This window comes from Pipra filicauda, unplaced genomic scaffold (genome assembly GCF_003945595.2).
Source record: "Pipra filicauda isolate LSUMZ 115617 unplaced genomic scaffold, ASM394559v2 scaffold735_size141612_pilon, whole genome shotgun sequence".
NCBI lineage: Eukaryota > Metazoa > Chordata > Aves > Passeriformes > Pipridae > Pipra > Pipra filicauda.
Window position 1 is genome coordinate 56,850 of NW_024104904.1, and position 21,452 is coordinate 78,301.

General features: G+C 58.0%; 1 protein-coding gene across 6 annotated transcripts in view; it reads left to right on the forward strand.

The window, feature by feature from the left end:
- LOC113982203 (SH3 and multiple ankyrin repeat domains protein 3-like) overlaps nucleotides 1-21,452 on the forward strand; it is a 90,161-nt gene that overhangs the window by 35,432 nt on the left and 33,277 nt on the right. For 5 of the 6 annotated variants that reach the window (XR_005566543.1, XM_039389515.1, XM_039389517.1 and 2 more), the window contains 3 exons: nucleotides 5,254-5,378; nucleotides 17,339-17,474; nucleotides 20,639-20,719. Coding sequence is in view for 5 of the 6 variants with exons in the window: in XM_039389515.1 (XP_039245449.1) it covers nucleotides 5,254-5,378; nucleotides 17,339-17,474; nucleotides 20,639-20,719 (342 nt within the window). In the remaining variant the exon portion in view is untranslated. Of the gene's footprint in view, nucleotides 1-5,253; nucleotides 5,379-17,338; nucleotides 17,475-19,561; nucleotides 20,126-20,638; nucleotides 20,720-21,452 lie in introns of those variants that run through there. The other variant, XM_039389516.1, reaches the window with a different exon arrangement.

The following is a 21,452-nucleotide window of genomic DNA, read 5'->3' on the forward strand; positions in this document are numbered from 1 at the left end:
TTTCTTGGCTTACAACAGGGTCAGGTTGGCCATGATGGGGAATTTCTCCATGGAAAGGGTGGTGAGGCCTTGGCAGGGGCTGCCCAGGGAGGTTTGGAGTGCCCAGCCCTGGAGGTGTCCCAGGAAGGCCTGGTCGTGGCACTCAGTGCTCTGGGCTGGGGGACAAGGTGGGGATGGGGCCCAGGGGCGATCCATGGGCTGGGAGGGCTTTTCCAACCTCAGGGGCTCTGGGATCCTGAACTCACCAGTCAAACCTTCCATGCCCAGACTGGAGCATCTCCCTCTTCCCAGCCAACCCATCAGGCACTGTCTGTTTGGTCATTTAATTCCTAAAATATTCCTGAGCTGGGGCCATCCTGTGAGCAGCGGGTGTTACAGCTCCCTCAGGGGCTGCTCCTCACACCCAGTCTCCAAATCCACTCTGCCCATTCCCAGGCCAGTCAGTGCCTGTTGGCATCTGGTTGTGGTGGGTTTTTGTGGGAGCAGAGGCACAGGGAGCACCTGACTTGGGAATTTATGCTCTGAGGAGTAGATCCTATCCCTGGAAGTGTCCCAGGCCAGGTTGGACGGGGCTTGGAGCAACCTGGGCTAGTGGGAGGTGTCCCTGCCCATGGCAGGGGTGGCACTGGATGGGCTTTAAGGTCCCTTCCAAACCAAATCATTCTGGGGTTCTATGATTTTATGGATAACAAGGATATCACCATTAATACAAACAACGTATTAAAAAAAGGAAAGGGAAATGGCTCCAAGAGTTTGCTCAAGGGCAGAGCTTTTGTCTGTTTGTCTGGGGAGAACCAGGTTATTCCCAAAGTTCCAAGGTTATTTCATCTTGTGGTTCATGTGTCTCCTGATGCAGCCGATCCCGTGGGAAGGACACTCCATGCTGATCCCCTGCAGGGCTCACTTTGCTCCTGATACTTCCCAAAGCATCAATCTTTTATCCCCCTCCTCTCCCCAGGCAGGTGCTTCACCTGCATCTGCCCCAACACGGGATCCACACCCATTTTCCAGGTTTATCCCACCTCACCACAGCTCCCAGATCCTGCTGCTCATGGAGCAAGTGCCTGCCCTGGTCCCCAGAGCCCAGAGCCCCCCATATTCTCCTCTGCCCCTCAGTGCCCCTCCTGTGCCCCGTGCTGGTCCCACCTTGGAGCACAATTCCAATGAGGAGCAGCTGAGGGAGCTGGGAAGGGTCTGGAGCAGCAGGAGGGGCTGAGGGAGCTGGGGGGGCTCATCCTGGAGCAAAGGAGGCTCAGGGGGGACCTTCTGGCTCTGCAAGTCCCTGCCAGGAGGGGGGAGCCGGGGGGGGTCGGGCTCTGCTGCCAGGGAACAAGGGCCAGGCCAAGGGGAAACGGCCTCAGGCTGGGCCAGGGGAGGCTCAGGTTGGATATTGGGGAAATTCCTTCCTGGAAAGGGTTTTCCAGCCCTGGCACAGCTGCCCAGGCAGGGATGGAGTCCCCCCTTCCCTGGAGATTTCCAAGCCCTGTGGATGTGGCACTTGGGGACATGGGGCAGTGGTGGCCTTGGGGGAACAGTTGGACTTGGTGTCTTGGAGGCTTTTCCAACCTCGGTGATTCCAGGATTCCCTGATTCCACCTGGTTTTGCTGCATTTCCTCACAGGAAGGTTCCAGTTTGCTGTTCAGCCTCAGCTGTTGGGTTTTCATCCCAGCCAGCGCCACTGGGATCACAGACACTTGGATCCCTCAGGGAATTCCATAAGGGCTCGGCGCTTGCCGGGATCTGTGGGATTAGGGGATCCTTTGAGGGTGGTTTAGTCCTTTCCTGTCCTGTGGGAAGCTCAGGAGCCCCTTCCCAACCCTGGGAGGGTGTTGCAGGAAGTGCAGTCAGAGCTCAAGGATCTTCCCGTTGGTCTGGGAAGTGGGAATGTTGTCCCCAGGCCCTGCAGTAAGACTTTGGGATACAACACTGGGATCATCATGGAAATTAAGGGCTCACTGATGGTTTCCAGACCTTGGCTCCTGTGCAGAGGAGTTCTGGGACTCTTGGTGACCCTCAGGAAGGACAGGAATTGGGACTGGGGGTGTTGGGTCATCCCTGTTGAGGGTGGTGTGATCCTTGTGGAGATCTAATGGAAAACTGGGAAACAAGGCCCAGCAGAGTCTGGAATTTGCATTATCCCACTCTTTTAGAGGAGCCTTAGGAATTTAAACACTCAGGAGCTGATTTTAATTCCCTGCCCCAAGGAATGGGGGGTGAGGAGCAGGAAAGGCCTCGACTGCACAGACCCTGCTCAGGAATAATTAAAATATCCATGTTGTTCACCCTGTTCCCAGCAGAGGGTTTGGTGCCTCCAGGATGGGGTTTGGTGGCTCTGAGAGGAGGTTTGATTCCCCTAGGATGGGATTTTATGCCCCCAGGAGGAGGTTTGGTGCCTCCAGGATGGATTTTGGTGCCTCCAGGATGGGATTTGTTGCCCCCAGGCCTTCCTGGTGATCCAGCTCTGCCAGGTCTTCTCCCACAGCTGGAGCTGGAATTCCTCCTGTGGGACAGCCCAGACTGAGGGGTTTTTAAGGCCAGGAAGTGTCCAGATTGCACAACCAGAGCTGTGGTGGCTCCTCAAGAGGTTTAAATTCTGCTTCCTGAGATTTAAAGTCGTTGGCTTTGGCAAAAATCTTTGGGTGGCCCTGGATGGGCTTTAAGGTCCCTTCCAAGCCAAAGCATTCCATGATTTTTGTGACCATGAGGGTCCCAGCTCCTCCATCCACTGCCTGCCATGGATGTTGAGGACACTGGGAGCAGTCATCCCTCCAAACCTGCTCTCCAAGGAGAAGAGGATTAATTCATGTTTAAGTCCATTTTTAGAGCTTCTCTCCCATTCCCGGTGACCAAGCCCTGGGACTCCAGGCAGTGTCACTTCCCCTGTCTCCCTGTGTCCCCATCCTGGATTAAATGACGCTCCTGGGATTTGTTCCACGGGGATACAGCTCTTAATTCAGGATTCATTTTCTTGTTTGCTGAGCCTTGAAGGCCCCGGTGACACTTTCCCAGCTCGTGTCTCACGACGTGCACTCGCTGCAGGTTCCAGCCCACGGGAAGGGCTGTGCCTGGAGTGACACGTGGATACCACGGAGGGAACAGGCTGGGAGCTGGGATCTGCTGCCTTCACTTCATCTGAGTGCCCTGTCAGGTGACATCTTGGATTATATCCTTGCCCAGAGAAGCTGTGGCTGCCCCTGGATCCCTGGAATTGTCCAAGGGCAGGTTGGAGCAACCTGGGCTGGTGGAAGGTGTCCCTGCCCATGGCAGGGGTGGGGCTGGATGGGCTTTAAGGTCCCTTCCCACCCAAACCATTCCATGATTCCGTGGTTGCACCTAAACCAGGAGGACAACTGCTGGAGGTTTCTGGTGCCCCCAACAGCAGGAGGACATGGAGCTGCTGGAGAGAGTCCAGAGGAGGCCCCGGAGCTGCTGCCAGGGCTCTGGAGCCAGGCTGGGAGAGCTGGGGGGGTTCCCCTGGAGAAGAGAAGGCTCCAGGGAGAGCTGAGAGCCCCTGGCAGGGCCTAAAGGGGCTCCAGGAGAGCTGGAGAGGGACTGGGGACAAGGGATGGAGGGACAGGACACAGGGAATGGCTTCCCAGTGCCAGAGGGCAGGGAGAGATGGGATATTGGGAAGGAATTCGTGGATGGCAGGGTGGTGAGGGATGAATTTCCCAGAGCATCTGTGGCTGCCCCTGGATCCCTGGAAGTGTCCAAGGCCAGGCTGAACAGGGCTTGGAGCATCCTGGGCTGGTGGAAGGTGTCCCTGCCCATGACAGGGGGTGGCATTGGATGGGCATTAATGTCCCTTCCACCCAAACCCTTCTGGGATTCCATGATTCCCAAGAGCATCCTTGGTGACCGAGGTAGGATTTTAGGATTTTGATCTGCTTTAGGATTTTTCCATTGGGAAACGCAGCGGGGGATGGGGGGAGCAGCCACTGTGATAACACAGTTTGCTCACATCAGTCTCCTTCTCCTGGCTGGCAAACCAATTAAATTGTCATCTGTCCAACTCCACCCTCCCCAGGGATCAGGATTTGACTTTAACATTTCCGTGGCTTAATTCGGGCGCGTGTGATCCGGGAGGGCAGCGCCGGGTCCCGCCTCGTGCTGCTTCTCCACAGAGACCATATGTCTCATTAGCATTATGGAAATAATTTGCTTGACATTCACAGCCTTCCAGCCTCCCCTTTTCTGGTTTTCAGCCCTCCAGGTCTTTCTCACCTCGCACCTCACGCCCTTCTCCACTCAGGTCTGGCCTAAGGGGCGCCTGGTTTTGCACCAAATCTCGGCGGCCCTTTGAACTCCAGAGCTCTCAGAGAACTTGCCGGTCAGCGCTGGGCCAGGGGGTTGAATTTATCACCGGGGAGGTCCCTCGGGAATCGAACATTCCATCGGCATTTCTAAAAATAGGGAGGGTGACTTGTCAGCTCTTCGCAGCTTGGCTCCCGTGGAAGGGGAGGAGTCGTGGAAAGCTGCTGGTGAAAAAGCATCTGAGATGGTTCAGCACGTTAACATCCTGTCAGGAGAAGTTGGTCTTGGGGTGGTGCTGGTCCATGGAGCGCAAAAAGTCTTGCCTAAAATATGTAAATAAAGAATAAAGGAGGAATTGTCTTTGTGTGCACGAAATCAGGGTCTACAGGCTCTGAAATGGAGGAGGGTGTGGGTGACGTTGGCTGGAGTGACCTGGCATCAAAGGAGATGCACTCCAAGGCCATCCATGGGCTCTCTGATTCGTCAGGGGGTTGACACAGTTCTTAAAATGCATTTTTGGGATAATTTAGGGGCGTGAGAACTTGTCTGGGCCTGATGACCCAGCACAAAGGAGGCTCAGGGGGGACCTTCTGGCTCTGCAAGTCCCTGACAGGAGGGGGGAGCCGGGGGTGGGGTCGGGCTCTGCTACCAGGGAACAAGGGACAGGAGGAGAGGGAACGGCCTCAGGCTGGGCCAGGGGAGGGTCAGGTTGGATACTGGGGAAAATTCCTTCCTGGAAAGGGTTTTCCAGCCCTGGCACAGGGTGGAGTCCCCATCCCTGGAGGGATTTCCAAGCCCTGTGGCTGTGGCACTTGGGGGCATGGTCAGTGGTGGCCTTGGCAGTGCTGGGACGGTTGGACTCCGTGGTCTCATGGGCTTTTCCATCCCAGATGATCCCCTGGCTGGGAATGCCGTGGACGGGCACTGAACGCGCCTGAACCAACACAGGGACTTTCTTGGCCACCCCCTCAAGCCCTCCCTGCCTTTGTGTTTTGCAGCTGAAACCCCGATCGAGGAGTTCACCCCGACCCCGGCCTTCCCAGCGCTCCAGTACCTGGAATCAGTGGACGTGGAAGGAGTCGCTTGGAGAGCGGGGCTGCGCACGGGGGACTTTCTGATCGAGGTGAGCGCGGCCGCGGCTCCTCCGGGGCCAACCTGGTCACGGGGTTCTCATCTCCCATGGGGTGTTCTGGGTCGTGTGGCCTGTCCCAGGCGGGGGGGTGGCAGCTGTGTCACTCGGGACGGGGAGATTTCGGCTGCTCCCCCAGCAGAGGCTGGATTTAAGGAGTGGTTCTGGAGAGGGAACGTCGATCAGTTGGTGCTTTAGGGCCTGGGCTTGGAGGAGCGTGGAGGAGGTGTTGCTGTGGGACCTTTGCAGGGGACAATGGTGTCCTGAGCCGGGTGGGTTTGGGGTGAACAGGCCAGGTCTGGGTTTCTGAAGGCCGGAGAAGAGGCTCTTCCAGTGAGGCAGCCAAAGAACGGTCAAAGTGTTGGTCACTCAGTTGGTCTGTTCCGTGTCTTGGTTCCAAAGGGTCCCAGAGAGTTGGTTTCCAAGAAGGATGTGCAGTGTTAGGGCAGGAAGGGATGTGGGACAGATCCTGCCCCTTCCAAGGGAGCGCTGCTGGCAGGAGGGGTGGGATGAGGCCGGATGGATGTGGAGTCTGTGGAGTGACCATGGATTAGCACAGCCTGGGGGGGAACTGAGGACAAGGACTTGGGGTGTTGGTGGCTGAGAGGCTGGACATGACCCAGCCCAGAAGCCCCCGTGCCCTGGGCTGACCCCACAGGGATGGTGGGCAGCAGGGCAGGGGGGGATTCTTCCCCTCTGCCCCCTCAGGGGACACCCCCCTGCAGAGCTGCTCCAGCCCTGGGAACAACAGCAGGAGGACGTGGAGCTGCTGGAGGAGTCCAGAGGAGGCCCCGGAGCTGCTGCCAGGGCTGGAGCCCCTCTGCTCTGGAGCCAGGCTGGGAGAGCTGGGGGGGTTCCCCTGGAGAAGAGAAGGCTCCAGGGAGAGCTGAGAGCCCCTGGCAGGGCCTAAAGGGGCTCCAGGAGAGCTGGAGAGGGACTGGGGACAAGGCCTGGAGGGACAGGACACAGGGAATGGCTTCATACTGAAAAGGGGGAGATGTGGGATTTTGGGAATAAAGCTGAACTGGTCTTACTGGCACTGCTGGCACTGGTGGGCACTGGTGGGTACTGGTGCTTGGCCAACTCAGCTCCAGTGATTTGCTTTGGGGAGTCTGAAGGTTGTGCTGAAAACTGGATATTGGGAAAATTCCTTCCTAGAAAGGGCTGTCCAGCCCTGGCACAACTGCCCAGGGCAGGGGGGGAGTCCCATCCCTGTGGATGTGGCACTTGGGGACAGGGGGCAGTGGTGGCCTTGGCAGTGCTGGCGGATGATTGGACTCAACGGGCTCAGAGGGGTTTTCCAGCCTAAATATATCTTTTTAAAAGGCTCTTTTCCATGGATATTTCTCACCCCTGTGCCAGGGAGGTGGCTGAGGAGCCCCCAGCTCCCATCAGGGCTCTGTGGGTCCTTTCTGGCAATCCTTTTTCCTCGGCCATGGAATGTTTAGTTGATGGGAAGGCTGCAGGACCAACGATCCCAAACCCACAAACCCTTCCAGAGCTGATTCCTTTTCCCACTCAGACCTTTTAGGAACATCACAGAGCAGGGGATTCAGGAGCTTCAGGTGCACATGGGGTGTGGGGAGCGGGTCGGTGGGAGAACCTCGGCCCTCTCCCCTCCTTCCCGGTTGGATGTTGAGCTGCAGAATAACTAACTGTGCTTCCTGGTCCCCATTCCCTCTGGAGCAGCAGGAGGAGCTGAGCTGACCACCCCCGTGGCTGCCAAGCGTGAGTGGTTTCCCGGGAAGGGAAGCTGGAGGTGGCTTTAGAATGAGCACAGCAGCTCTGCCGCAGTGGAGAGCCACATTCCAAGGGGATATTCCAAAAGGGAGATGTCGGGCACAGAGCTTGAAACCTCGGGCAGGTCTCTGGGAACGCCCTCACTGACCTTTCCAGGTGTTTGGGTTAGGGAGGTGTTCGGTTTAGGTGGAAAGTGTGGGGGATTTTTGGAGTTTGAGGCCTCGTTTCTAACCTGAGACCGTCCTTTGGAGGTGAAAGGAAAGAATTAATTAAATAGTAATTAAACGAAGGTGAAAGTAATCTTTATTCTTTTAGCTTTAAAGGTTTCTTAGTCCTGGAGGTCAGTGCTGGACAGGGAGGGAGGTGTAAAGTGCTTCCACACTGGAATGAGCAAATCCCAATAAAGAAGTGGGTCAGCCCCCTGGTCAGCATTCCAGACCCTTGGGATGAGGCAGTGGGAGAGGATCTCTCCAGGTCACCCCTTGTCTGCATTCCAGACCCTTGGGAAGCCCTGAGAGGCGTTTCCAGGTTGGGAAGTGTTTGGTGACAGGGACAATCTCCACGTGAGAGCTGCTGGATCAGCTCTGGAGCCACAAATGGCTCCTTCCTGCAGGGACCGGTGGCAGGACAGTGCCTGGATCCCAGAGCCCAACTGCTGGGGACAGGAAAGGGGCAGGATGGACCACCTGGAGTGGGATCTGACCCACACATGGATCCCCCAGGCCGTGGACCCTCAGCCTGTCCAGTCCTGTCTCCAGTTCCCAGATGTCTCTGGCACCAACACAAACCAGTTCCCTGCTGGCAGCTCCAGCCTTTCCAGTAGCCAGCTCTCAAACCAGTCTGGTCTCTCCAGTAACAAGTTCCCAGCACTCCCAGTCTCTCCAGTAACAAGTTCCCAGCACTCCCAGTCTCTCCAGTAACAAGTTCTCAGCACTCCCAGTCTCTCCAGTAGCTGCCCAAGGTCTTCCTGCATTTGGTCCTCTCACAGCACCTCTGAAGGTCTGGCACCATCCCAGGATGCTGTTCCTGGCATTCCAGGATGTGTCCCACAGCCCTGCAGGCAGCAGATCCTGTAGGACCACAGGCTGACATGGAGAGATCTCCCCATGGACTCATCCCAGGGGCCTGGAACACAGACCAGGGATGGAGACTCATCCCAGGGCTCTGGAATGCAGAGCAGGGGTTACCTGGAGAGATCCCTCCACTGCTCTGAGCTCTCCCTGGAGCCTTCCCTTCTCCAGGGGAACCCCCCCAGCTCTCCCAGCCTGGCTCCAGAGCAGAGGGGCTCCAGCCCTGGGAGCAGCTCCCTGCCTGCCTCTGGATTCCTCCAATAGAGGCAGCAGCTCTTCCAAGAATTCCCTGACTTGTTGCTTCCCCACTGCCTCATGTTGCATTGTCCACTCCTCTCCAAGCTCTGGGAGCTCACTTTGTCCATGAACACTGAGACAAAAAGCCAAATTAAGCCTGATTTTGGTCCTGTCTAACTCCTCCACGGCTGGTTTTTCATCTGCAGAGTCGCATTTTCCCTGAACTTCCTTTTGGTGCCACTGTGCCACTAAAAATATCCCTGTTCTGCCTCAAGTCTGTTCCCAGTCTTTGCTCCAGCCGGGCTTTGCCCCTCCTGACGCTGTCCCGGGTGCTGGAGCTGTGCCCATGTGCCTGTCACCACATTCCTCAGAATCCCAGAATCCCTGAGGCTGGAAAAGCCCTCCCAGCCCATGGATCCCCCCTGGGCCCCATCCCCACCTTGTCCCCCAGCCCAGAGCACTGAGTGCCACGGCCAGGCCTTCCTGGGACACCTCCAGGGCTGGGCACTCCAAACCTCCCTGGGCAGCCCCTGCCAAGGCCTCCCCACCCTTTCCAGCACAAATTCCTCCTCAGCCCCAACCTGACCCTCCCCTGGCCCAGCCTGAGGCCATTTCCCCTTGGCCTGGCCCTTGTTCCCTGGCAGCAGAGCCCGACCCCCCCCCGGCTCCCCCCTCCTGGCAGGGACTTGCAGAGCCAGAAGGTCCCCCCTGAGCCTCCTTTGCTCCAGGATGAGCCCCCCCAGCTCCCTCAGCCCCTCCTGCTGCTCCAGACCCTTCCCAGCTCCCTTCCCTTCCCTGCACACGCTCCAGCCCCTCCAGGTCTCTCCTGGCTGAGGGCCCAGAACTGCCCCCGGGATTCCAGGGGGGCCCCCCCAGTCCTCCAGGTGTGGACCAGCAGGGATCCAGGTCCCCAGGGGATGGAGCTGCAGCAGCTCTCCAGGTGTGGATCAGGAGGATCCCATGTCCCCACATTGCCTTTTGGGATTCCCCATCCCTGGAGGGATTTCCAAGCCCTGTGGATGTGGCACTTGGGGACAGGGGGCAGTGGTGGCCTTGGCAGAGCTGGGGGATGGTTGGACTCAATCTCAGAGCGCTTTTCCAACCTCAATGATTCCATGATTCCATGAAAAGCATGCCAACAATTACACCATCAGGCAATTCCTGCTCACCTGAGGACAGCGGGACGGCTCCAGGCCGGGGAATTGCCCAGTTTAGGACTGGATTAGACCTGTCAGTGTGGGGGACTTTTTAAAAATCCAACCAGGATTCCAGAGCACAGTCCACAGTGTCCAGCCTGGTGTCTCCCCTTGAGCCTGTCAGGGTTTAAATCCTGGGTTTTCTTCCTGTGGTCTGACAACAGCCTTTGTGGGTTCACTTCCATGTTGGACACGCACTGATCACCTTGGAGTGTGCACCCAGGACCTGGGGTAACATGTGGAGATAAATCTGTGGATGTAAATTCCAGTGATATAAATGTGCATGTTTTCACTCTTTGGGGCTGGATGACACAGTTGTGCAAAAGCTTTAGCTGAAGGAAATGGGAATTCGTATCGAGCTGGGATCTCAGAGCAGTGAGAAGCTCCTGGGGCAACCCCAACACCACCAGGGGAGGTTTAGGTTGGATTTTAGGAAATATCTCTTTGTGGAAAAGGATGGAAAGCAATGGAAGGGGCTGCCCAGGGTAGTGGTGGAGTCACCATCCCTGGGAATGTTCAAAAAACATGTGGATGTGGCACTTGGGGACATGGACGTGGTGGTTGTGGTGGTTGGATTTGATGATCTTAAAGGTCTTTTCCAACCTCAAGGATTGTGTGATTCCATGATTTTGTTGTTGTTTCCTTGTGGGTGAGGAGAAAACCTGCTCTGGCCACGGTCACTCCCTCAGGGAATGTGTCCTGGGAATCTCATGGGCTTTGAATATCTCCTCTGGAGCCAGGCTGGGAGAGCTGGGGGGGTTCCCCTGGAGAAGAGAAGGCTCCAGGGAGAGCTGAGAGCCCCTGGCAGGGCCTAAAGGGGCTCCAGGAGAGCTGGAGAGGGACTGGGGACAAGGCCTGGAGGGACAGGACACAGGGAATGGCTTCCCAGTGCCAGAGGGCAGGGTTGGGTGGGATATTGGGAAGGAATTGCTGGCTGGGAGGGTGGGCAGGCCCTGGCCCAGGTTGCCCAGAGAAGCTGTGGCTGCCCCTGGATCCCTGGAAGTGTCCAAGGCCAGGTTGGAATAACCAGGGACAGTGGAAGGTGTCCCTGGAGTTGCAGCTGGGTGGTCTTCAAGGTCCCTCCAAACCCAAACCATCCCGTGATCCCAGTTGTCAAAATCCGAAGGTTTTCTGAGGACAGGCTGCTAAATGGAGCCCAAAAATCAGGGGGGGAAAAATCTGCTGGGCAAACTTCACCCACTGGAGTGTGGGGATGAAGGAGAAGGGAAGCATTCCCGGCTCCCTCCCTGCTGGAAAGGTTAGCAAGGAAAGGAGAAGGAAATGCGGATAATTTGAGCTCCAGTGTGTAGGAGGTTGGGAAGAGGAGCCAAAGGAAATATCAAAGGCCAGTATTTAAAGATAATAAGAAATTTTAGAGCATTAGGAGATGAAAAAAAAAAGGGGCTGGTCGAGCTCCATTTCCATATGCAAATGATAAAATTGTATATTCTGGTGCAAAAAAAAAGGAAAAAAAAGGCAGAAATGTTCTGCTCTGAGTTTGGAACAAATCAGGAGGATGTATCTCTCCATATGATGTGCTTGGAACAGAAAGTTTCCCAGCTGTAACCAAGGAGAAAGTGAGATAGTATTTGCTAAAAATAAACAGCCCCAAATTAACAGGCTTGAATAACAGATCCCAAAGTATCTCCAAGAGCCTCGCTGAGGGGCTGTCTGCTGGTGATGCCTGGGAATCGTGCTCATCCCTGACATTCCAAAGGCTGGGTGGAGGGACTGTGTCATCCTGATATTCTGGAGGGGATGAAATGGGTGATTGAGGAAATTGAAGTGTCAATAACGAGGCAATTAATTAAATCAGCGAAGAATTAGAGATGGGAAATACAATTAATGTCCCGGGGGGGTTCTGTGGGAGCTGGAGATGCACCTGCTGCTGGGCTCCATGGAATCCTGGGCCTTCATGGAGGAGGCTTTGGATTCCTTGGTGACTCTGGGGTTTAGGTACAAATAAATGGAATCAAGACTGGGAGGCCTTTGCTCCCCACAACTCCCTGCCAGGAGCGGGGAGCCGGGGGGGTTCGGGCTCTGCTCCCAGGGAATGGGGCACAGGCCAAGGGGAAACGGCCTCAGGCTGGGCCAGGGGAGGGTCAGGTTGGATAATGGGAAAATTCCTTCCTGGAAAGGGCTGTCAGACACTGGAAAGGGCTGCCCAGGGCAGGGGGGGGTCCCCATCCCCGGAGGGGTTTCAGAGCCCTGTGGATGTGGCACTTGGGGACGTGGGGCAGGGGTGGCCTTGGCAGTGCTGGGGAGGGTTGGACTCGATGTCCCCGAGGGATTTGCAGCCTCAGTGATTCCGTGATTCCATGGGTTCTCTCAGTGTTCCCAAACCCCGTGTCCATATGGATTGTGGGTATCACACTCAGCAGAGGAGCTGCTCCAGGGCCGTGGGGTTTTCCCATTCCAGCAGCCCCTGCCAGGTGATGTGCCTGCAAGCAAGGAATGTGGGTTGGAGGGCTGGGAATTACCCTGGGAAGAGGGAATTCAGCAAAGGCCAGGGGTTTCTCCCGTGTTATCCGTGGTTGGCTGTGTGGGATGTGGCAGATCCTTCGTGTGTGAGAAGGACAAACTTCCAGAGCTCCACGAACTTCCCATCTGGTTGGAGCTCCGGAGGATGGATCAGCCCTCCCTTCGTGATCCAGCCCTGTGGGATGGATCCAGCGTTGCCAGGCAGGATTCTGAAGGGCTCTTGGAATGACTCACCAGCTGGAAAATGGTTTGAGGCTCAAGGAATCCGCCTTGGTCAGCCGGGGAGGGACGGAATTCCAGAGCGTGGGTATGGAATTCTGTCACCAGTCTGGAGGGAGGCAGCTCAGTGCAGGTCTCAGCACATGGGCAGAGATTCCCTGGATAAGCACAGCCACGGATTGTAGTGAAATCCCATTTCTGCACCAGTACATCCTGTGCCCAGGGAATGGGAGTGACTGGGAGGGCTGGGAAAGACAGCTCAGGGCTCAGGTTCTCAGCAGGAGCATCTTGGGACCTGGGTCATCCTGCAGCCTCTCTCCAGGCTGGAATGTTGAGGTTGGCATTCCAGAGCACTCTGTTCTCTTCCCGTTGGTGAAGATTTACCCCCAAAGCCCCCGAGCTGTGCCATGGTAGGTGTTTCTCCTGGCTGGTGGCCCTGTCCTGGTGTTGGGCCAGAACGGAGCTCTGGAGCAGGACAAGCTCAATTCAGCCCTCAGGGCTTCTTTTCCTCCAAGGAACTTCTTATTCCTGGGAATGTGGGATTCAGGTGCTTCATTAATAGGTCAGGCTTCTTCTGTACAGACATGGAATGAGGGTATGGACAAGGTGCCACATGGGATCCCAGGATGGTTTGGGTTGGAGGGACCTTAAAGCTCATCCAGTGCCACCCCTGCCATGGGCAGGGACACCTTCCACTAGCCCAGGCTGCTCCAAGCCCCGTCCAACCTGGCCTTGGACACTTCCAGGGATCCAGGGGCAGCCACAGCTTCTCTGGGCAACCTGGACCAGGGCCTGCCCACCCTCCCAGCCAGGAATTCCTTCCCAATATCCCATCCATCCCTGCCCTCTGGCACTGGGAAGCCATTCCCTGTGTCCTGTCTCTCTCTGCCTTGTCCCCAGTCCCTCTCCAGCTCTCCTGGAGCCCCTTCAGGCCCTGCCAGGGGCTCTCAGCTCTCCCTGGAGCCTTCTCTTCTCCAGGGGAACCCCCCCAGCTCTCCCAGCCTGGCTCCAGAGCAGAGGGGCTCGTAGGACTCAGAATCCATGGAACTCATCCAGCACCTGCAAATCTGTGCCAAAAAGAAGAGCTCGGGCTGGAAAAGGAACATTGAAGGATTTCTTGCTGGAAAGGGTGGGGAGGCCTTGGCAGGGGCTGCCCAGGGAGGTTTGGAGTGCCCAGCCCTGGAGGTGTCCCAGGAAGGCCTGGCCGTGGCACTCAGTGCTCTGGGCTGGGGGACAAGGTGGGGATGGGGCCCGGGGTGGATCCATGGGCTGGGAGGGCTTTTCCAACCTCAGGGATTCCGGGATTCTAGGATTGAAAAAAACCCAACTGAATCATGGTCAGGAGAAGGGGGACTTTGTCTCCTGTGACAGACTTCCAAGCTTCACATCCTGGTCAGCTGGGAGGGATCAGACTGAGTGGGAAATGTCCCCCGGGAGCAGCTGATGGTCCATTAGCCCAGTTCCCCCTCCGTGACAGTGGCATTACAAGATTAATTGTAATTAATTAAGGAGATTACTTAAGGAGATCCCATTTCCTGGTGGTCCATTGCCCTTGTCCCTTCCAGACTCCAATGCCATGGCACTGGCCACATCAGCAGTTGATATTTCCAGCCTGTCTCCGTAGGGAAGTTGCTCCATCCCCTTGACCATTTTAATTGCCCTTTTCTGGCCCTGCTCCACTCCCACCTCTTCCTCCTGGAGATGCTGAACCAGAGCAGCTCCCAGCACCTGCAGAGCCCCCGGTGACACGTCCCACCTCCCTTTCCACCTCTTCCCTGGTAGCTTTTGTTGCCTTTTCTGGCTGCTCCTGTGCACCAAACCCACGATTTCGAGAGCTCAGGATCAACTGCAGGACCTGCCTGGAGCTGGACCCACCAGGTCCACGTCCAGCATCGTGCTGGTGGCTCCTCCCTGTGCCTGTGTCTGCCTCCCTTTCCTCTCAGTTTGGGATCCTCCTGCATCTCCTCAGGGTCGATGCCTTGTCTGGCTGCTCAGTTTTTAATGCCCGGGTTGTGACACATTTCTCTCTGTAATGTTTTGAAGAGCCTTTCTGCACAATTTGACTCGTGATTTATTGTCTCCTTCCAAGCCTAAAGCAAGAGCAGGGCATCCTCATCAGGCCCTGTGTCCAAAAAGCTGGAATTTTTCCTTATTTCTGTGCATTACCGGGGTCCTCCTGCCCGGCTCTGCTCAGGGAGCTGGAGTTGATTGTTTTGTTCATTTTCTGCCTCCTCTTTCGTGTCAAAGTGCTTTTCTTCCTCCTGTGGGAGATGGAGTTGTGCTCCCAGAGCTGCCATTCCGTACTGGAGGAGGGGGTGGCTGATCTCGGATCACCTGCACTCAGCAGCTGCTCTTCCCTCTCCATCTCCACACACCGGGTCTCCTGTGGCTTCTCCAGGCTGGGATTGAGGCTCCTTCCCACTGGGAAGTGCCCAAGCAGGGTTTGGTGGGAACTGCCCTCCCTGGGGGTGCAGATCCAGCCCCGGTTCCGGGTGATCTCAGCGCCGGTTTCTCATCCCAGGCTGACTCAGCTCCGAGGCAGAGCCGGAGCAGGGAATGTTCACACCATCTTCTGCGAGCTCAGCTCGCCCCCCCGGCACACCATTCCCTCCGTTTGGGTCTGGAATTGTTCCAAAAACTTTGCTCCGAGGAGTTGGTTGTGGCTCTGAGGTTCACCCAGGGCACCCCCAGGGACTGGGGCTGGATCAGGGTTTGTGTTTGTCAGAAATTGGGGTTTTTTTTCCCAGACTGGGGAGGCCCCCCTGGAATCCCGGGGGCAGTTCTGGGCCCTCAGCCAGGAGAGACCTGGAGGGGCTGGAGCGTGTGCAGGGAAGGGAAGGGAGCTGGGAAGGGTCTGGAGCAGCAGGAGGGGCTGAGGGAGCTGGGGGGGCTCAGCCTGGAGCAAAGGAGGCTCAGGGGGGACCTTCTGGCTCTGCAAGTCCCTGCCAGGAGGGGGGAGCCGGGGGGGGTCGGGTTCTGCTGCCAGGGAACAAGGGCCAGGCCAAGGGGAAACGGCCTCAGGCTGGGCCAGGGGAGGGTCAGGTTGGGGCTGAGGAGGAATTTGTGGCTGGAAAGGGTGGGGAGGCCTTGGCAGGGGCTGCCCAGGGAGGTTTGGAGTGCCCAGCCCTGGAGGTGTCCCAGGAAGGCCTGGCCGTGGCACTCAGTGCTCTGGGCTGGGGGACAAGGTGGGGATGGGGCCCAGGGTGGATCCATGGGCTGGGAGGGCTTTTCCAACCTCAGAGATTCTGGGATTCTTGCACAGTCCAAGCAGCTGCCTGACAGGTCTCCCCCATGCTCAGCTTTCCTGGGTAACATCCATCCCTCACCTCCTGTGTCATTCCAGCTTCTTGGCTGCTTTTCTTCCCTGCTTTCTGCAAGGTGTCATTCCTGGCCTGGTGGGAGGTGTCCCTGCCCATGGCAGGGGTTGGAACTGGATGGGCTTTAAGGTCCCTTCACACACAAACCATCCTGGAATTCCATGATAAAAGCTGGAAGCACTGGGCTGTTCCATGTCTGTTCCCTGGGAAGGAGCAGGGTGATGTCCCAGTGTCCCAGGCTGGTGACAAAACCCTTCCCAGGCCATCAGTAACCGAAGCTCTGAGCATTTTCCAGGGGGTGGTTTTCCAGTATTTGCAGGTTTCAGCTGTGTGATGCTGGGCCAGTGCCAGGATTGGCAGAGCACTGGATTTGGGAAGAGGCAGAGGGATGATCCAGTTTTTTCCCAACCTGTGAGGGTGAAATCATTTGCTGGCAAGAAAACTAAGCAATCAGGTGCTGGAGGCAGTGGATAAAGGGTTAAAAAGGAGGATGTAATTGCCAGCAGAAAACTTCATAAAGGAAATTTGGGATCATTTGGGAGGAGGATATACAGGATAACCACGCTCTGGGATTCAATCCACTCCACCCCATTTGTCCAAAAAAATCCCAAGATGAAGAGCTGATTTCACCAGAGGAGGTTGGTAGTTGGATCAGAGTCACATTTTCTGAGGAAAACACCTGTTTTGGTGAAAATGGAATTGTTATGGAATCAATTCTGAACAAAATTGGATCGATGGAATGATTGGATATGTGAAGTAAAAGGATTATTTCCAAAGCATCAAAGCTCTGGAAACAGGGATGATCCATTTCAGAATTTAGTTCAGCACCGAAATGTGACCCAGAGTGAGGGTCTGTGAGACCCCTGTGTTCATGGAATCACGGAATCACTGAGGTTGGAAAAGCCCATGAGACCAAGTCCAACCATCCCCCAGCACTGCCAAGGCCACCACTGCCCCATGTCCCCAGGTGCCACATCCACAGGGTTTGGAAATCCCTCCAGGGATGGGGACTCCACCCTGCCCTGGGCAGCCCTTTCCAACATCTGACAGCCTTTTCCAGGAAGGAATTTTCCCAATGTCCAGCCTGACCCTCCCCTGGCACAGCTTGGACCTGTTTCCTCTTGTCCTGTCCCTCGTTCCCTGGTTGCTCCCTGTTCTGGCTCCTCGGTCCATCCCCCAGTGCTGAGGTTGCCTTTTCCAGGTTATTTTGGGTTGGTGCCTCAGAGCTGTTGGATCAGTCTCTCTTCCAGCACCTCTGGAACACCCAAGGCACAGCTCAAGTCCTGCAGATCCAGGAGCCTCATGGAATCATGGGATGGTTTGGGTTGGAAGGACCTTAAAGCCCATCCATCCCACCCCCTGCCATGGGCAAGGACACCTTCCACCAGCCCAGGTTGCCCCAAGCCCCATCCAGCCTGGCCTTGGACACTCCCAGGGATGTTGAACCCTTCCAGGGATGAATTAGTGCCCAGGAAAAACTGGGAAACACCCATTTTTTAGTTGATCTCCCTTGTCGGCCCAGCTGCAAGGGGGATGTCCACCTCCTCCAGAAGGTTGTGGTCACTGGCAGGTGACTTCTGTGAGTCCCAGGCTGAAAAAAACACAGGGAAAGGTGCAAAATAATGTGTTTTTGGGGATGACATCCCTCAGTTTTCCCGACAGGCGGCTCTCACCGTGTCTCTGCTCTGCCCCAGGTGAATGGTGTGAACGTGGTGAAGGTGGGGCACAAGCAGGTGGTGTCCCTGATCCGGCAAGGGGGGAACCACCTGGTGATGAAGGTCGTGTCCGTCAGCCGCAAGCCGGAGTCGGAGGAGGTGGTTCGGAAGAAGGGTAGGTGTGAATCCCGGGATTCCCCGGGCTGGGGGGACCTGTCACCCAAGGGTGGGAGCCACCAGAGGGTCTGCAGTGGCACCAGTGAGGAGGGAGGGCGCTGGGAAGGGTGATGTGGCTGTGCCAGGCCCAGACAGTTCCGAGTGGGAAGCACCGGGATGCGCCGACGGCTGCGGGTGGGGAGGATGGTCCCGGGAGAAGAGCAGGCAGAGTAAAGCTCAGAGTAAAGCTCAGCAGAGCTCAGAGTAAAGCTCAGCATCCCCTGAGCTACTGAGTCCCGCCTAACCAACCAGCCACTGAGCAGACTCTGTCCTGACAGCCCGTTAAACCCGGGTTTTCCAAAGCCAGGCACTGGAAAACCTGCAGTTCCACACCAGGGATCTGAGTGGATCAGGAGGAAGGAAAAGTCATCAGGCTCCCTTTTAATTTTCACTGGTGCAGATACTTCTCACAGAGCTGAGCATTCTGCTGCCGTTGCGTTTTGAAGCCTTTGGGGTTTTTTTTGTGAGGCTGAAGACAACAGAATTTAATGTTATGGAAAAGTGGAAGCTGAAATCTGGGAAAACGGTATTCCTTGGAAAGATGGACGTTCCTGACCTAAGCTGGTTTTATCCAGGCAGGACACACAGTTCATTTTGGAAACAAAATTACTGTTGTTATAAAATGATGCAGGTGGTCAGGGGGGGCTCTGGCAGATCCCAGCCACTGCTGGGATGCAGGACACCGGCTCCGTTTTCCCACTGGAGCCGTGTGTGCCCAAAGGTTGGAGCCAACTCCTTGGGATCAGCTGCTCCACACAGTGCTGGAGAGCAGAGACCCCCTTCCCTGAGGGGTGTCAGGGTGGGGAACAGGCCCCGGGGGTGTTGGGGGCAGGATGGTGCCCGCAGGAGCTCAGGGGGTGCCGGGATGGAGCCTGTGCTTCCTCAGGGATTTGAGCACCTTGGTTCTCTCCGGCTCTCACACGGAAACCTGGCACCAACACTGAGGTGGTTTTCCCTGCAGGCCTTAAACTGGAGGAGGGCAGGGTTAGGTGGGATACTGGGAAGGAATTCCCAGCTGTGAGGGTGGGGAGGCCATGGCACAGGTTGCCCAGAAGCCGTGGCTGCCCCGTCCTGGAATTGCTCCCATCCCTGGGGGCTCCTTTGGGATTGGTGGTCCCAGGGTTGCTGGTCACCTGCTGGGACACCCCTGGGGGTGGGGACACCCACGTGGGGAAGGCAGGAACACCTGGATGGGAGACAGACACGGCTGTGTCCGGGAGGGACATCCTGGAATCCAGCTGTGGTGGGCAGGGCCACATCCAGCAGGAGGGGTTTTGGAGGGATTGTGGCTGGGAATCCCACACTGGGAATGGGATGGAGGGGACAGGAGAAGGGGGGTGGGAGTGAGGGGTCAGGAGCAGGGAGATGGGAACATGGAAGACAGGAGCAGGGGATGGGAACGGGAGGGACAAGAGGAGGGGAATGGGAATGAGGGAGACAGGAGCATGGGAATGGGAGTGGGGTGACAGGAGCAGGGGGACGGGAATGGTGGGGCCAGGGGCAGGGGGATGGGAGCACAGGGATAGGAGAACAGGGATAGGAGCAGGGGGTTGGGATCAGGAGGATGGGAGCACAGGGATGGGAGCACAGGGATGAGAGCACAGGGCTGGGAGCACAAGGATGGGAGCAGGGGGCTGGGATCAGGAGGATGGGAGCACAGGGATGGGAGCACAGGGATGGATGGGATCAGGGGGATGGGAGCACAGGGATAGGAGCACAGTGATGAGAGCACAGGGCTGGGAGCAGGGGGCCGGGATCAGGGGGATGGGAGCACAGGGATGGGAGCACAGGGGTGGATGGGATCAGGGGGATGGGAGCACAGGGATGGATGGGATCAGGGGGATGGGAGCACAGGGATGGATGGGATCAGGGGGATGGGAGCAGGGGGCCGGGATCAGGGCGCTCCCAGCGCAGCACGAGGGGCGAGGGGGAGGGAGCAGCTCCGCTGGCACCGAGAGCTGCAATTATGTTGTCACGGCACAAAAGCGGAGCCGTGAGAAAGGCTGAGCTCGGGAATCAGCCCTGGGACCCCCGGGGGTGCCACTCGCCCCTTCTCCCGGTGCTTCCAGCCCCGCAGCCGGGGAGCAGCCGCCTGGCACTGCCCGGTGCCTGCTGCCCATCCCCGGAGCCCGGAGCCGGGTGGCCGCTCTTCCAGCGTGGAGTGCGGGGACCGGAGCCGGGTCCCCCGTGCGGGATCCCCCGTCTGCAGCGGGGCCGGGGGGCTCAGACCCCCCTCGCCCCCTCCCCGGGGTGCCGGGGGCCTGTGTGGGACTGGCTCGGGCTGAATCCGCCCCGTTGGGTCCCTGATGCAGCAGCAGAGCCTGGAGCTCCAGTTGCCATGGCAATGCCTGAGCGTTGAATCCAGCATTGTCAGCGAGCGAGGAGGAGGAGGAGGCACCCAAGTGAAGAGGAAGAGCCTTCAACTCATCCCCGTGCCGGTGGGCTCGCGGCTCATGGCAGCCCGGGATAGGGAGCCCTCGGGGCCATTGCCACGGCCCGGCCCGGCCGCCACGTGTCCCGGTTGTCCGTCGCCGCCGAGCCGGACGCCAGCGCTGCCGTAGGGCCGGAGCGAGCGGAGCATCGTCCCGGCCCCGGGCACGGCGGAGGAGGGTGGGTGGGCTGCGCTCCGGGGGCTGCGCCGAGGCGGGAAGGACAGACGAGGCGGGAAGGAAGGAAGGAAGGACAGCCGGAGCCGGGCCCCACCGGCCGCGTTCCTCCCTCCCACCGCCGGCCATGGCGGGGCCGTGACAGCCGAGCCCCCGCGGGCGGGCGCTGCCCGAGCCGGGCTCGACTCGCGGGGGGCTCCCGTGGCCGGAGCCTCCGCGGCGGCCGCAGGGGGGAAGGCGCAGCCCAGGGATATGACTTGGACTCTGCTCCTCGGCTGAGGGCTCCACGTTCCTGCGGGAGCTCCGGGGGCCTCGCCCCGTGCCCGGGACTGTGGCACCGAGACCATGAAGAAGTTCGCTTCCACGCGCAGCCTCAATAAGATCCTGCAGCAGTGCGACTCCTCATCCCGCGAGTACGAGGAGATCCAGGCTGTGGAGAAGAAGTGGCACCTGCATCTGGCCACTCCTCGTAAGTTCCTGGACAAGAAATGCAAAATGCCGTCTCTCTTCCTTTCAGCTCCGCCGCCTCCCAAGAGAGCGCCCAGCACCACCCTGACGCTGCGGTCCAAGTCCATGACGGCCGAGCTGGAGGAGCTGGGTAAGGGCGGGGGGCTCTGCCGGGCACGGGGGGCTCCTCCGGGCACGGGGGGCGTGGGGAGCCGGGGCTGGAGCTCTCCCGGTGCCCGTTTTCCCGGAGAGCTGCATGAGCGGGAGCGCCGGGCCACGTTGTCCCGCCGTGCCGGAGGTGCCGTCGTGCTCGGAGGGGTGTGGGGGGCTCGGAGCCCGTGACTGCAGGATTAGGGGTGCGGGACACCCCCCCCAGAGCCACCCACCCCTCCGGTGTCGCATCCCCGCGGAGGCGGCCGGGGGGAGGACGTTGGGTGTCTCCGTGTGCTCGTGGAGGGCTCGCCGCCCCCGGGCCCCGGCCGGCAGGAACCCTGCTCCCAACCCTGTTCCTCATCCTCTTCCGAACCCTGCTCCTCACCCTGCTCTTCTGTTCCTCTCCCTGTTCTTCTCCTTGCTTCTCTCCCTGCTCCTCACCCTGCTCTTCTCTTGTTCCTCTCCCTGTTCTTCACCCTGCTCCTCACCCTGCTCCTCACCCTTTTCCTCTCGCTTCTCCCTCTCTCTCTTCCTCATCCTGCTCATCTCCGGGCTCCTCTCCCTGCTCCTCTCCCTGTTCACTCTGCTCCTCTCTTTGTTCCTCTCTCTGCTCCTCTCTTTGTTCCTCTCCCTGTTCCTCACCCTACTCACTCGACCCCTCTCCCTGCTCCTCACCTTCCTCACCCCTTTCCTCACCCCCTGCTCTCTTTGCTCCTCACCCTGTTCCTCTC